Below are 15776 nucleotides of genomic sequence, written 5' to 3'. Positions count from 1 at the left end.
CTCCTGCTCCAGCCCAGCTCCAGCCACTTCTTATTAATATCTTCCTCATGAGTTTCTCAGCTGTGCTATTTCCATCCTTAGCTCCTGGCTGTCCTCTGGTTTTGGAGGACATAGATCAAGGCCCTTTAAATACAAAGTCACGGGCTTTCCTGGTGGCACAATGGTTAAGAATCCACCTGTCAATGCAGGGGACACGGGTTCAAGCCCTGGTCTGGGAAGATCCCACATGCCGCGGAGCAACTAAGCCCGTGCGCCACAACTACTAAGCCTGCGCTCTAGAGCCCGCGTGCCACAACTACTGAGCCCGCGTGCAACAGCTACTGAAGCCTGCGTGCCACAACTACTGAGCCCGTGTGCCACAACTACTGAAGCCCGCGTGCCTAGAGCCCGTGCTCTACAACAAGAGAAGCCACTGCAATGAGAAGCCTGCTCACCGCAACAGAGTAGCCCCCGCTCACCACAACTAGAGAAAGCCCGCGCACAGCAACAAAGACCCAACACAGCCAAAAATAAATAAAATAAGTAAATTTTAAAAAAAAGCTTTAAATACAAAGTCACTTGTCCAGTACCCACCACGCACGTGACTCAGTTGGCTACTCAGAGTACCTATGTGGCCAGACCTCCTGCCAGCGACGGGACTATTCAGACTACTCACTGTTACCAAATTCACAGCCAACGCAAATCCACAGAGGACACACTGCACTTCTCAACTCGGACCTCCTCCTTCCATCCCACTCCTGCTATTTCTTTTACTTCTGCGCTCCTGACATGCTGAGAGAACTAGAGGCCAGCCAGGCTCTCCCGGACACCTGGGGTGAGAGACGATCAGGCTCTCCTCCAGTTCAGCACCTCCCCATCTGTGCCCTGACCTGGAGTCCTTCAAGTGATGGGTCATCAACCCAGAGTGTTCTGACTTCCTACGACCCTGCCTGTGAATCTCATTCATCCTGAAGTGTCTCCTATTCTTTCTGACCCACTGAGATATCGCCCCACCTCTGTATCCTTGCGGCCAGAACAGACAACCTGTAACATGAGAGCAGCTGGACTTTCAGTGAAGCTATGGCCAGATAAAGTCCCTAGGGTGCTGGCAAAGATTCAGGCCAGGGAAACAGACATGGGAAACCACTTCTCATTTTCGGAATATGCTTGAAGAGGTTCAAGTTTTCCATCAGGTGAAACGCATTCCACCTATGGAAGGAGATGGGTGGGGGAAGAGAGATACCAGATCAGTGTATCTGTGTCTCCATTTGTGATTCGGGCCATTATGTCCCATAAAAGGCTCCCTCCCTCACTCACCATGGTTACAGTGGATCTCGCCACATGCTGACTTGGCTGGTACCTGAAATCTGAGGCAGACCCTTTATTTAGGGATTAATTATTGCTCTCTAACTAGTCCCAGGGATTAATTGTTTAGATCGCTCCTTGCTTTCCAAGGCCACCTTGCCTGGGACTTGCCTAGGGCCCTGTCCCAACTTCTCTCAGATCCAGCTTCGGCTCTTAAGACCTCAGCATGAATCAGAGCCCTGGCCCCCTCACTCATCTGGAAGGAATGGGTGCTTGGCAGGGTGTGTTGAGCTAGAGGTGCCTAAAGGAAATGTCTGGTTCTTGTGTTGATGAGAAGGGTCGAAGCTGGAGATGAAGATTTGGGAGTCATTCCTGCATTAGAGGTGGTAGTAGAAGCTACGAGTGCGGATGAGTTGCTCAGGTAGAGTGAGCTGCATGAGAAAATAAAGGATGAAGCCCGAGAGGACCAACAGGAAAAGGTCAGGCAGCGGTGCCTGCACCGAAGACGGAGAAACTGGAGAGGCTGTAGCACTGAATTAGACTCAACAGCTGGGGAGTCACCAGGGACCTTAGGACCAGCTGTTTCAGTGGTCTGGTGGGAGAAGAAGCAGAGTGAACCACAGGCTCTGCTCTGCGGCACAGAGAACTCTGGCTGCCAAGGAGGTATCTCTGTCTCTGTTGACTGGCTACCTCACTACCTTCTGTTTCCATTTATGTTTCTCTTAGCTGATATACCCAGACACACTGCCAGTCTGGATCAATACAACAGTTGGGGATCTATTTTATACCACAGAAACTACTGCCAAAGATTTTCTGGGTTCATACACGGTGCTGTCTCACAGTTAACCTTCAGGTCCTCAGTTTGCAAGCTAGTAAGCACTTTAATTGATTCAGCATAATATAAATTCGGCTTCTCATGTCAATGCTAGTCCCACATCATTAATTCCATTGACAACAGCTGGCTGGCGTGGGTAGCAGCCTCAGCTTCCCTTGCTCTCCGTCTAGCCATAGCCACCTCCACTGCCTATCATTGTCTCATATTAAGCTTGGTTAGCATCACTATTGTTGTTTGTTTGTTTGTTTTTTGGCCACGCTGCGAGGCTTGCGGAGGCTTAGTTTCAACCAGGAATCGAACAGGGGCCCTCAGCAGTGAAAGTGTGGAGTCCTAACCACTGGACCGCCAGTGAATTCCTTTTTTTTTTTTTTTTTTTAAATAGCTTCACTCATTTTTTGGCTCCTCCTCTCTCCCCTCAACGGTTTAATTATTGAATAAAACATTTATTCCATACATTTATACCACGCTTTCACGTTGATTTACAAAGCACCTTCCCCTATTGGCATCTCACAACACACGCTAGGAATTATTAGGCTGGAAGGGCAGTGGCGGGGCGCGCGCACCCCCTGCTGGCGTCCCGGCGCGCTGCAGCCTCCCTTCCCTCCCGCGCGTCAGGAGCTCGACAGAAGGCTGAGACGCTAGTGCCCGCGCAAGGCTTCCTGGGAAATGTCTGGTGTGTACGTGTTAAACTACAAATCCTGATACGCACCGCGCTGCAGCCCCGAAGAGGGTGCTTTCTGGTGACTCTGAATCTTTGTCAGTGTCGTTGGGACTGCAACACAAGGCTGATTCAGTGTTCACAGGAGGTTTTGGGAGAACAAGATAGCTCTTCCGCCGGGTGTGCACGAACGCACTTGGCTTCCGCTGCTTCCTCGGACTCGCTTGGTGTGGCGAATCTGCCGTTGCGGCACGGTGGCTGGGAGCGCAAGGCCCCACGGGAAGCTTGTGGAATCTGCTGTGGGAAGAAGGACGCCAGGTTTCTTGGGCAGCCACAGTCATGGCGGAGACGGCCCACAGTGCTGGGGGCTCCGCTCCTGGGGCGGCGGCCTCCGCCGAAGCCCCGCTGCAGTACAGCATTCTTCTGCAGTACCTGGTGGGTGACAAGCGTCAGCCCCGGCTCCTGGAGCCTGGGAGCCTGGGCGGGATCCCGAGTCCGGCCAAGAGTGAGGAGCAGAAGATGGTCGAGAGGGCGATGGAAAGCTGCGCCTTCAAGGCGGCGCTGGCCTGCTTGGGAGGTGAGGCGAGGAGGGGGGCCTTTGGGAGGCTTGGGGCTTGGGCGGCATAGGGGTCCCCTGCCAAGAAGACCACGCGCCTGGGAGGCGAAGAGTCCATGGGCTTCGACCTTGACCCACCCCCGCCTGGTTCAGTGAGCTCGAGCAGCGCCTCCCTAGACCCCGAGGTTGGCTTTCGCCTCTGGAAATTGGATCAGAGAATCGATCCTGGGTCGGGACCTGGGGGTTATAAGATGGTTGACTTCATTCATTCATTCGCTTTTAAATAATCATTTTTCAACAGTTACTTTGCAACTATCACGTGTCAGGCGGTGGAAAGACAGGGTGAGAACAAGATCCTTGTTCTCATGAAGCTAACATTTTAATATACATAGAAAATTGTTGAGAAGGAGCCTGGAGGAGAGCTCTGCAGACATAGGGCACAGCACCTGCAAAGGTCTGGCTGGAAGTGGCTTGAGGTTGGAAAAACAGAAAAGCCAGTGAGGCCAGTGTGACTAGACAGCAGGGAAAGAGGGGGAAAGAAGTCTGGACTTGGCTTTTTTTTTTTTTTTTTTTTTTAACGTTTTGAGGATTTGAGAATGTAGGTGTCCCTCCTGTATGCAGAGTAAAGAGGGTGGCCATTTGCAGGTGTTTTGAAGTCTCATTGAGAATGAAAGGCAATTAAGAAAGGAATGTAGTGAGAGTGCACATGTGAAGTAGAGCAGAAAGAAAAAAACATCTTTTTTGGTTGGGGGAAGGCCAAAAGAGGAGGTGAGACTAGAGCGTGTCTTGGAGGATTGAGAGAATGGGGTTAGACAAAGAGGAGGAGAAACAGCATTTCAAGTTGGGGGTGGGGTGGGGGATTTGGGCTTTTTGCCTGCAGGTATTAGGGCAGTCATTGATGGTTTTTAAATTATTTTTTTAAATGTTTTAAAAATTTATTATTTATTTATGGCTGTGTTGGGTCTTCGTTTCTGTGCGAGGGCTTTCTCTAGTTGCGGCAAGCGGGGGCCACTCTTCATCGCGGTGCGCGGGCCTCTCACTATCGCGGCCTCTCTTGTTGCGGAGCACAGGCTCCAGACGCGCAGGCTGAGCAATTGTGGCTCACGGGCCTAGTTGCTCCGCGGCATGTGGGATCTTCCTAGACAAGGGCTCGAACCCGTGTCCCCTGCATTGGCAGGCAGATTCTCAACCACTGCGCCACCAGGGAAGCCCTAAATTATTTTTTTAATGTTTATGTATGTATGTATTTATTTTGGCTGCGCTGGGTCTTAGTTGCGGCATGTGGGATCTTTAGTTGCGGCATGCGAACTCTTAGTTGCAGCATGCATGTGGGATCTAGTTCCCCGACCAGAAATCGAACCCAGCCCCCTGCATTGGGTGCGTGGAGTCTTACCCACTGGACCACCAGGGAAGTCTCCATTGATGGTTTTTTAGAGGGTAACAAGTGGTCATGAGCATGATGACTCAAGGTGGAGTGTGATGAAGGAAAGGAAAGTCTGTAGATAGGGAGACCATATAGGGAATTTGCTAGACTGAAGCTCCGTGAGACAGGGACTGGGTCTTTGTTCATCATGTGCCTGACCCTAATAAATACATATCTGTTGAAATGATGAATGAGTCTTGGTAGTGCTCCAGGGGCGAAGTGATAAAGGCCTTAGACTAGGATGATAATTGTGGACATAAGGTTACAGGGGGAAGCAAAGAAACAGTCAGAAATGCCCCTGAAGTTTGGAGCAGGAGTGACTGGATAGAAGGAGCCATAAGCAGGAAAGTCTGGAGGGGAGGTGCCCATGATTTCATTCAATGTATACCGACCTTGAGGTGGCAAGAGGACGTCCATGTGGAAATGTCCAGCAGGCTCAGGAAGGTCAGCTGTGGACAGCAGTGTGGGGTTTGCCATTTGGTAGCTTTGTGACCTTAGGGAAATTAGTTAACCTCTCTGAGCCTCAGTTTCTTCAGCTACAGAAAGGAGAGGATAATAATATGTATCTCACAGGACTATTGTGAAGAATAAATGAGGCTGTGACTATAAGGCGTCAGAGTAATTGGCACATGGTATTTACCTGATGACTGTAATGGATGTCACCGTCGTCAAGGGAGTGATTTGCAAAGTTGATACCTGAACTTGAGGGTGACTGGTTTACATGTGAGAATGTAGAGAGAGAAAGAGGGTTAAAGACTGAATTTTGAGGAATGTTAGAAAATGAAAGGGGGAAGAAATCCAAGAAGAGTCAGAGAAGAAGCTGCCAACGGGATAGATCCTGGATTTTGTAATGTGGAAACCAGACAAGTCGAGTTTTCCAGGCAAGAGGGGGGCGTCCTCTTCGCTGGTGGCCATCCAAAAGGTGCTATTTGAGTATGACCCCATTACAGTAATCCAGAAAACATACCAAAGAAATCTTCATCTCTGTGTTTGTTTTTAGGATTTGTCTTGGGAGGTGCATTTGGGGTGTTCACTGCCGGCATTGATACCAACGTGGGCTTTGACCCTAAGGATCCTTACCGCACGCCTACAGCAAAAGAAGTTCTTAAAGACATGGGGCAGAGAGGAATGTCCTACGCCAAAAATTTTGCCATCGTGGGCGCCATGTTTTCTTGCACTGAGTGTTTGGTAGAATCTGTAAGTGTCCCTGCCTTCTGACAAAGCCTTGCCTGTTTCCATCTTAGGACTTCTCGAGAGAAATACTCTTAATGCTACTAGAAAGCAGGGCAGAAATGTCCAATACTTGCTAGATTAAATTTCCATTAAATAGTCCCTAATGTAAACTTTTTGTGCATTTATGATTTGGGCTTGCATTATTTTTTACTTGTTTTTGTAGGCTAGAAGTTGGTTAATGATTTTATTTTATTTATTTATTTTTTGGCTGCACCGCGCTGCTTGCAGGATCTTGGTTCCCCAACCAGGGATTGAACCTGGGCTCCCTGCAGTGGAAGCACGGAGTCCTCACCACTGGACTGCCAGGGAATTCCCAGTTAATGATTTTAAACAGAATACTTACTGGGGAACTGAGAAGAGATGTTGATTACTTGTCAAATGTTACACTTGGTTTCAGCGCTCTGGTACCACCTGCAGGAAGCATTTATGAACACATTCAAATTTTAGGAACTATACTTTTGAAAGAGAAAAAGATAGGTTTCCTTTGGGGAGGGACTAAATTAGCCAGCCAGAAACCCCGTCTTTTTTTTCCTTAATCATCTTGTCTGGCTTGTTTCTTTGGCTCTGAACTGCTCTTCTCCACCCACAGTACCGGGGAAAATCAGATTGGAAGAACAGTGTCATTAGTGGCTGCATCACTGGAGGAGCCATTGGTTTTAGAGGTTAGTAAACAATTCTCAGATGGTTTTCTTTGTGGCCTTGGACAACATGCTGAAGTTGACATTTCTAAACATATGAGCATTCCAAGGACAGCCCAAGGCATATGTGGACACTTGATATTCTTCCCTTCTGACAAGTAAATCATGTTTGCTTCTGTGTTAACTCAGTTTTGGAAACTTCTAGTATCTAGATCAGGGTTTCTGATCCTTGGCATTGTTGACATTTTGGACCAGATAAATGCTTGCTAGGGGGAGGGGGGCGCTGTCCTGTGCATGGTAGGACGTGTAGCAGCATCCCTGGCCTCTACGCCCTAGATGCTAGTAGCATGCTTTAGTGGTGACAAGTAAAAGTGTCTCCAGACATTGCCAAATGTCCCCTGGGGAACAAAGTCACCCCCAGGTGAGAACCACAGAGAGATGTGATCTATCTTAGAAAAAAGAACTGCCCCCATCTTGAACACACGGGAAGAACTTCCTCATAATATGCAGGTGTGTGTTGCTATGCAGGAAAGTACAGAAGCATAGCTGGGCCCCATTTGTCCAAATAGCAGGCTCTGCTGAAATTTCAGTTCCATGCATTGCAGACAGTTAGACATCTTTCTTCATACTATACAAGTGTCATTTTAATTTTGTGTATAAGTTATCACGGTAATGTCTTTTTGCACCTTAGGGTTCTTAGATTTCTACCCCTTGAAAGCCAAATATAGGTATTCTAGAAATGTTGGATTATCATCTATAAACAACAAAGAAAAAAACCGGTTCCCTGCCACTTCTCCCTGTTGGTGTGTCCGTCAAGAGTGTGGTGCAGGGCGTCAGTGACTTAGCGTTCTTAACAGTGTACATTGCTGGGCTGCTCTCCATCTGCTGTGCCCGGACTTACCCAAAGCAAAAAGCCTTTTTTCTCATTTTCTGAGAGGCAGGATGATTTGCTATCATTAAAACCTGATTTTCCTCCTCAAACAGCCATTTGTGATTTATGGAGTAACTCCCCCTTTGGTCTTCCCATGTCTCAGCTTTGTCAGGGCCTTTGAGAGGCTCAGCTCCCTCTAGGATTGCTTTGATCACCTTCCCAGGAATTTATTCCATAAACAAATCAGGGTAACAGGCCATATGCTTTCACTTGATGCTAAGGGCTGGTTCTCTTAACCAGTTTCCTGCCTGTGAGGGGCTATTTTCATGAGGCTGGAAATAGTAATTCTTTAGAATGAGAAAAGTTAAACGAACGTACAGTTAGATAAAAGCACACTGGATCAGATCGTGTGCACAGCTTCACTGAAGTCTTCCAGCTCTCTGCTAGGTTGAATGATTTAGAACACGTACGCCAGTTTCTTTGCACCTGCGGGTACCCAGACTTTTCCTGAGTGCAGCCTGACCCAGCATCTGTCACCACAGGTAATGTCATTTGTGTTTGCTTTACAGCTGGCTTAAAGGCTGGGGTCATTGGTTGTGGAGGTTTTGCTGCTTTCTCTGCTGCGATCGATTATTACCTACGATGAGAGCAATTGCCTCCGGGGAAGGACGATGCCAGCCCAGGATCAGAGCTGTTCTGTGTAGGGCAGTTTCTGCCCTACCATTCCGGGGCACTTGCTTCAGAGACTGAAGACATTTGTTTTCCCTCACGTAGTTGGTGTTGTGAGGGAACCGCCTGGCTGCAATCTGCCCCCTCCGAGCAGCCACGCTCTCTGCTCCTGGACTCCAGCCAGGCTGTGGGGGGCTGTGCCACGCCAGCCTCTCTCTTTCGGGCAGATCAGGAGTCAGCGTGTTGACCTGTAGGAATTGAGTTCCGCAGAGGTTCAGTCCTGACCACAGTTGGCCCTCTGGTTGTTTGGTGCCGTGGGAACGGAAGGGACTTGACATATACCCGGGAAGCTGGACCTCCGTGCCGTCATCCATCTCACACACTGGGGCAGGGCAAAGTGAATTTATGCCATCCGACCGATTGTGTCATTTTGTTTAGTGTTCTGCTATCCTTGTTAAAAAACGTATATATACGTATTGATTTTACAGTTTAAAAGGTTGGCTTATTTTTATTTTCAAATTCCACAATTGCCAAGAATGGTTCCAGGTGCCCAAAGATTGAACATACATAGGGAAAGCGTGAGCAAACTCCTGAGAAGTTTGGGAATGTTAGGTTCCCAGGGTCTGCAGAGTAGTGTTATCCTCACTGAGATTGTTGCATTGGCCAGGGCCTTCCCCTAAAGAAGCCCAGCCTAGCCGTGTCCTAGGATGCGTTGAAATTCCACGCATAACCCCTGCTGGCCTCTTCTAAAACAACCCTCCTGTGGGCGGGCCAGTGGGAATGCCTGCGGTCTAAACCACACATTGGTGTTCTGCTCTGACCACCAGACCAGGCCCGGCTCGAGGACACAGTGTGTGAAGGGTCCTGCTCTGGTCATCCTGGTGACTAAGTCACAGCGGCCACTGGCTACGATCAGACCGCCCTGAGGAGCTGTCCACCACCACTGTTGTTTGTTTCTCTGGCGTCAGTGGTTTTTTTCTCCCTTAAACATATCCGTGTTTTTGACTTGACCTGGTAGCCTTTTTCTGACAGTAGCAGCTCAGCCTAATTCTGTGCCATATGCAAAGAAACAGCCTTTTACACTTGGGATCTGCCACAGGTGCTGCTTTACTCGGGTGCCTTGGTGGTGGGGTGAAGATGAACTCAGGACAGGCAGGTAGCTTGGTGGGGGCCACGTAATTCCAGCCACCTTAAGCCAGTGGTAACGTCTCCTTTGTTCTACCTTTGCCTTTTTGCCTTTTTTGGGCTTCCTGCCCCCTGGTCTGCTGTCTTCCAGCTCACCCACCCTTAACCATAATTCAGACTCAGCTGAACCATCCAGACATCCTGAGTGAGTGTGTGTGTGAGATAATGTCAAACCCAGCTGGTAACACCTTCCCCTGGCCACGTCTGCTGTTGCCTTTGGAATGAGTGAGCTAGTACACAAGGCTCATGTCCTTCTATGGGGAAGTCTATAGAATGCCTGTCCCAGTCTCAGTCACGAGGCTTCACTGCTGCTAGGCTGGCTGGAGTATCCTCACAGGTCAGAGAACAAATGTAGGAGTGTTTCCTCTACCGTCCGCAAATAAGTCACCTATAAGCACTTAGAGCAAGAGTAGATACTCCTACCCTGGCACCTGTTACAGTGCTAGAAGCCCAGCATCTTCTACCATCCAGTCTAGTGCGTGGGGTCAAATACATTGACTGACTGAGTACAGGAAACTCTGCCCTCACGACTGCCTTGAAAAAGATGAGCCCCGGGCTGTCAGTAGCCATCAGTTCAATAAGCCAAGCATTGTCCACGTTGACTATTCAATCAAGAGAGGAGATGAATAGTTTCCTGTTTTAGATGGCTAAGGAGGCAGTATGAGCTCATAAACCAAACACCAATTTTCAGAGACATCTGTTCCTGATCTCCAGAATAAACACAGTGTCCAATGGCTTAGGCTGGTGGGAGCCTACATTAACCCCACTAGCTCTCTTACAGGGAGGATGGGCCCTCTAGGGGATCCAGCCTCTCCAACAAGCAGATTAGGACAAAAGGCTGCCCCAAAGACCTACTTCCAAGGAAAATGTAGAGAAAAGTTTACATAAAATAAGCCTCCACTTGAACGGACAACTTCCTGCCATCTCTCTGAGGCATACTGATGGCCACGTCCCTGGTGGGGCAGTTGTATTTCATGAAAAGAACTGGCTGGTGACTGAGCTGGAGGCGTTTGTGAAAGAGCAAGGAGAGGGCGTGGGCTCACCTCCCCCCAAAACTGCCACAGTCCCCACAGGCCGAAGGGAAGCTCAAGGGGGAGTTCACTAGGTAAATAGATTCTTGGAAGCACATCTGGATGCAGCTGGAAGAGTTAAATATTTAGATTGGTGGCCTTCCCTGGACTCCTGAGAACACAAACGTCCACACCACAGGGCTGAGTTGTGTGCAAATGTTGGGGCTTTGCATTTTTTTTTTATTAACATTTTCCTCTCACGTGGTTTACATCAACTTATAATCTACGTAAGTTGAAACAGAACATAGACCAAAGAAAAATATATCCTTACCAACTTATTAAAGTCAAATATTAATGAAGTGTCCCATCCTACCTGTATCAGCAAACACCGGCAGCCCACAGCTGTTGCCAGCAAGGACAGGCGTGCAGGATTCCTGTAGCCTGTCTGACGGGCCTCTGTTGGCACAGCCTGCCCTGCTGGGCACAGTGGCTGGGGCTTCTGGGCTGCACAGTCCCTGTCTCGTAGGAGAACCCATGGGCTATTTCCTTGGTGCAGCTCAGTCCAGGTCTGGTACCCGACCCTCCCCACTCTTGGGGGTGGAATTTATAAATATTCTGAGCCTTTTGCATTTCTCAGCCCTTCCGGCCTTCCTCCCATTCTCATTGCCTAACTGAGGTTGGGGGGCTGCGGTAGCTACCTGATGCTGAGAAGCAAACCTCCCTTGTTTTGGGGAGGTGGGAGGCACCCATTTGGGGCTGTAAATAGCTCTAGCTGGGCCCCCAGTTCATTCCAGTCAATGGCTGTGGAAGCAAGAGCCTTCCATGCCACATACTAGCTCCTGAGTGCCGAGCAGACTCCAGGGATGATCAGACACTGGGGATCTTTAGACTCAAGCGGCCTGCTTTCTCTCCCCCGTCTCAGGGAGCAGGGCTCCTTGCTAAGCTGCTAGCAGGCAGCTAGGGGGTCAGTATTTCCCTCCTCTTAGGCATCTCTTTCCTCCGATGTGCACAGAATGTGTACCGTTCTGCCCATGATTGGGCAACAGGTGTAAACAAGATGAGAAAGGGCCCTTCCTCTCACTGAGCAAGTGCTACGGCTTTAGGGCCCTAAACCCTTCTTTAAAACAGCCCTGAGCTCAAGCTAGGGGAGCTCTTCTCTCCAATCCTGAGGGCCTAGAATCTAGTCTCCGCCACATAGGAGAGCCAGGGAGCTGTGTACTGCAGCTCCAATCTCTGCAGCCCGGGAGTGCCTGCCCTCCCAGGCTAACTGCCAGAGGCCGGCGGCCGCTGCTCAGGTGGGAAGAAATTGCACTTGGGGGTTACTTCTCACTCCTTTCCAGTGCTGAGCAGCGGGCCTTGGCGTTGGGATCGGAACCTGCTGATCCCCTACTCTGGAGCAGAGCGTCCACACGAGGGTCCCCTGCAAAACCCAGTCCCAAGAGAGGCAGGTACCTGTGTCTCCTCATTCTTCCCCAGCTCCTGGAGTTTCCCCGAGTTCACCCGCAAGGCTGCATCTAGAAGCCGGGGGTGGAAGGCAGCACCATGACGGCTGGCTAGCTGGACCGTGCCTGCCTTTCCCAGGGCCTGGAGCACACGTGGCCGTGGGGGCTGCCCCTGGCAGTGCTTGGCTGTGGAGAAAGTGTAAACCCTAAGGCAAAGGTGCCACGAGGTACGGGAGGCACCGGGAAGGTCTAGCCCTCCTGGACAGAACCTGCCTGTTTCCGGACACCTGCTTCAGCCATAGTAGCTGCCCTCCCAGAAGCCCAGCTCCACGAGAAAAACCACCACAACTGCTTGCTGCCGAGAGCCTCTTTCCCCCCAGCCCAGGACACCCAGCGCTCCCTGGCGCTCCTCTCAACGTCCCACCTGTCCTTTTTCCTCGGCGGCCTGACCCTCCCACCTCCCCCAATTCTTTCCTGACCCTCTGGCTACCTTGATAGCAGGTCACTTGTGAGTCTTTATACTCAAAGGAAATAGAACACCAACGGAAAAGGAACTGAAAAGCAGAAGAAACAGTCAAAGATGCCTCACTGGTACTGGAGACAGAACAGATAAACCCAGAAATGGAGATTCTCAGGTGGAAAAATCCCAGAAATCCGCTCTCCAGCCTGTGCTAAGCTGAGGATTAGTGTGAGTCCGTCTCCTTGTCCAACATTTGCACAGGCGGCAAGGCAAGCAGGTGCGCTTCCGCAGGCAGAGGGCAAGGAGAGGCCGGGGGCGGCAGGCAGCGGCATGGCACGGGCCACCACTGCCACCGCCGCCCAGGGCCTCCTCAGAGCTTTCGAGGCGCTGGATCAAAAACCAAGGCTGCACATGCATGCAGGCAGGCTGGGAGGGAGGAGAGGGCGGAGGAAGACCGAGGGGAGGCTGCCAGGATGACTGCGATCTGGGAGCAGGGCCAAGAGAGGAGAAGCTGGCAGCAGTCACAGAGCGCAAAATAAAAGCCCTTGGACTGGACTCAGGAGGAAAGAAAGTGTTGGAGGAAATGAAAGAACAAAGCAGGCTGTCTGTGTGCCCACACCGGGTCGGTCACTACCTTTCCTGCATGACAAGTAGACGTAAAACAATTTCCAAACAGCACGGAGCATTAGACACAACTAGAGGAACAGAGGGCAGAGCCCGGGGTGCGCAGCAAGGCTGGGGCCGGGTCAGCTGGCTTTGTACAAGGTGGCACAAAAGGTGCACGTCTTCCAGTTCTTGGAAATCTGTGTCCCTTGGAGTCTGGAGCGCTGGGTTTGGGAGTTCTCTATTGTAGTCCTTCAAGTCTGGGTTGGGTCCCCGGCTGGAGAGGCTGGCTCGGGCCACCCCGCCCAGACGCTCCCACCTCGGGCTACACATCGGTGGAGAAGTACAGTGTGTTCCGCTTCAGTTCTGCGAAGGAAATGGGGGGGTGCTGCAGGTAGTAGAGGAGGACCTGGACCTGCGGGAAGACAAGGGAGACTGAGGCTGGGGTCCTCGCCCTGGAGGCCCTCCTCCGACCCGCTGAGAAGACGTGGTCTCCAGGCTGGGCCCCTGTGGCTCCCCGCTTCCCCTTCCTCAGAAGCCCAGGTGTGACTGCCCATTTGCAGCAGTAGAGGGCGCTGCAGGGCAGAGGGTGGGGAGCCTGGGGCCACTTCCCCAACCTCAGTCATAAACTTCCAACCTGCTCCAGAGCTTGGCTTTGGCTTGGCAGCCCTGCTTCAGACCAGACCCTGCCCTGGGTCTTGTAGGGCTCCCAGGGAAGCTTCCTGACCCTGGAAGCGATGCTAGAGCTTCCATGCGTGGGGACAAGGCCCCAGATTTTTCTGATACCCCTAGGCTTGCTTTCTGAGGCCCAGGCACTCCCAGGATTGCAGCCAGCACTTGAGACAGACAACCTCTGGGCCCCTGGTCTAGGTTCCTACTTTTCAGCAGGACTGTCCAGAGCCCTGCCTCCCTGGTGACATCCTACAGACCATCATCCCCGCTGTCAGGAGGGGAGGGGGTTAGGAGTCCTAGCTGTTCTCTCTCCACCCCTCAGGGAGGCTTGTCTCTCCCCTCCAGCAGCCGCAGGCCTGGGCAGCGCGTAGGTACCTGTGCCATGACATCGTGGGACCAGATGTCGGCAGCCGACGTGAGGTGTGCTTTGCTCTCCACTTCTGAGGGTCTCAGTAACGTGGGGCCAAACACAGTAGCCAGGTTGTGAAGGGACATCTTGTTGACGGGCTCCTTCTCAGCAACCCTGGCGGGGAGGGGAGGGGAGGGGAGAAAAAAGTCATTTCTGGCAGCCGTGTGGGGCTCCAGACCCTTGGCTGTTACCACTCCTGGAAGGATTCCCACAGGTGGTCACTAGCCTCCCTCTCCTGAGGGTAGAGACCACTTGGTAGGGTGGGGACTCAGCCAAGGGACCAAGTTCCGAGCTATGTTCCAGTACGTTCCAATAACAGATTCCCAGCTCCTGGGCCACACCTTGAACTGATGGTAAACTGTCAGAGCCAGAAGGACCCACTCCAACTCCCTTGCCTTAGAGATACCATCACTGGTTCAAGAACTTTCCCTATAATAATTCATGCTCATCACAAACCTTTGGGTAGGTAATATTATCATCTCCACTGTACAGATGAAGAAACCAGAGTACAGAGAGGTTAAGTGACTTGCCCGAGGTTACACAGCTAGCAAGTGGCAGAGCTGGGATCTGAACCCAGGCAGTTTGCCTCCAGAGCCCATGGTCTTCCCCACCCTGTGCGTTCCCCACAATCAGCCCAGCCGTGGAGTGGGGCCCTGAGGAAGAGTCCGAGCAGGCGGGGCTGGGCAGGGGGCAAAGGCCTGAGGCTCTGCCTGCTGCGCTGTGGCAGGAACAACCCTCATCCCAGATGGAGCCCAGGGGCTGTTCTCCCAAGCTTTTCCAGAAGGGTCTGCCTCATGGGGCTCCAGAGCTGCCTCCCTGTGGATCTTCCTCTGCTTCTCTTGCATAATAAGCCAGATGCTCTGTAGATATTTCCCGAGTGACAGCAGGGGCTGCCATCTGTGGCTGGTGTCCAGCAGGCTCAGTACCACCCAACTCATCAGAGAGGCCCTGTGCCCCCCCCCGGTCCCAAGCAGTGTTTCTGGGGCTGAGACCCAGCCACCCCGAACAGCGCCCCTCGCCCCACTCCCACTACACCGTCACTCCACCCTCCAGGCCGGAGCCATGGATGCGCCTGCTGACTGCTTTGGAAACAGGCAGAAAAACACTGCCATGCCAGGAGGCAGCTGTGCAGCTGGCCCAGCCCCTCACCACACACACACACACACACACACACACACACACCCCAGCCAGGGCCCAGATGTGGGAACAGAGTGTGCCCGGTTCCCAGGGTGGAAAACCTAATGAATTTTCCTTCCCATCCCTCCTCTGTGTATCCTCCCCGCAGTGCTCGCCAAACTATTTGGGAATTGGTTGGGACTTCGGTCCTGGCCAAACCAGAGGGAAAATGTCTCATAATGGGAAAAACAAGACAGCAGCCCAGGCGTTCCCAGGTCTCTGGCCCTCCAGAGCCTGGCCTGGCCTGGTGGCCGAGCCGCCACTGGGAGCCTGGGCCTGAGGGCTCACGGCCCCTCACCAGAGGCTCCCTGGTCCCGGGTGGCAAATGGACTTAAAGGACGCCTGGGGACTTTTCCTCCCCACTCACACCTGGGACCGGTCCTGGACTCAAAAGTGAGTGACCAAAAAAAAAAAAAAAAAAAAAGTTAGTGACAAGGTCACCGTCAGGGCTAGCTTCCAGTATGAACTTTGCTGCAGGCGTAACTTGAGCAGCTGTTGGTTTGACCTGACTGTGGAGGGGGCAGAGGAGAAGGTCGGAAGGGCTGTAGTTTAGGATCTGGGAGATGTGGCTTCTAAGGGCAGAGCTGCTGCTAACCCCAGGCAAGTCCCTGCTGGGCTGGGGACTCAGATTCCCTATCTGTTCGATGAGCTG

At 51.7% G+C, this 15776-nt stretch overlaps 2 protein-coding genes across 6 annotated transcripts in view; one reads left to right on the top strand and one right to left on the bottom strand.

The window, feature by feature from the left end:
- The first annotated feature begins 2785 nt into the window (after positions 1–2785).
- On the top strand, positions 2786–8662 carry TIMM22 (translocase of inner mitochondrial membrane 22). Of its 2 annotated transcripts, none has more exons than XM_082370838.1 (4): positions 2786–3354; positions 5757–5953; positions 6579–6651; positions 8068–8662. In XM_082370838.1, exons 1-4 carry the CDS (start codon positions 3117–3119, stop codon positions 8142–8144), a joined length of 585 nt encoding a protein of 194 aa, XP_082226964.1. In that variant the 5' UTR covers positions 2786–3116; the 3' UTR covers positions 8145–8662. The 2 variants fall into 2 exon arrangements, with proteins under 2 accessions (XP_082226964.1, XP_082226963.1); XM_082370837.1 differs by lacking the exon at positions 8068–8662 and adding an exon at positions 7319–7608 and having other exon boundaries at positions 3053–3354.
- Positions 8663–10564: 1902 nt separating this feature from the next.
- Positions 10565–15776, bottom strand: part of ABR (ABR activator of RhoGEF and GTPase) — a 180087-nt gene continuing 174875 nt past the window's right edge. For all 4 annotated transcript variants that reach the window (XM_082370531.1, XM_082370532.1, XM_082370533.1 and 1 more), the window contains 2 exons: positions 13915–14062; positions 10565–13282 (listed from right to left, as the gene is read on the bottom strand). In XM_082370531.1, coding sequence (XP_082226657.1) covers positions 13193–13282; positions 13915–14062 — 238 coding nt within the window. In that variant the 3' untranslated portion in view covers positions 10565–13192. The remainder of the gene's footprint in view (positions 13283–13914; positions 14063–15776) is intronic.

Source organism: Balaenoptera borealis, assembly GCF_965194805.1.
Source record: "Balaenoptera borealis genome assembly, chromosome: 20".
NCBI classification, from domain to species: Eukaryota; Metazoa; Chordata; class Mammalia; order Artiodactyla; family Balaenopteridae; genus Balaenoptera; species Balaenoptera borealis.
The sequence above is the reverse complement of the archived record's forward strand: the minus strand, read 5'-3'. Positions and strand labels throughout refer to the sequence as shown.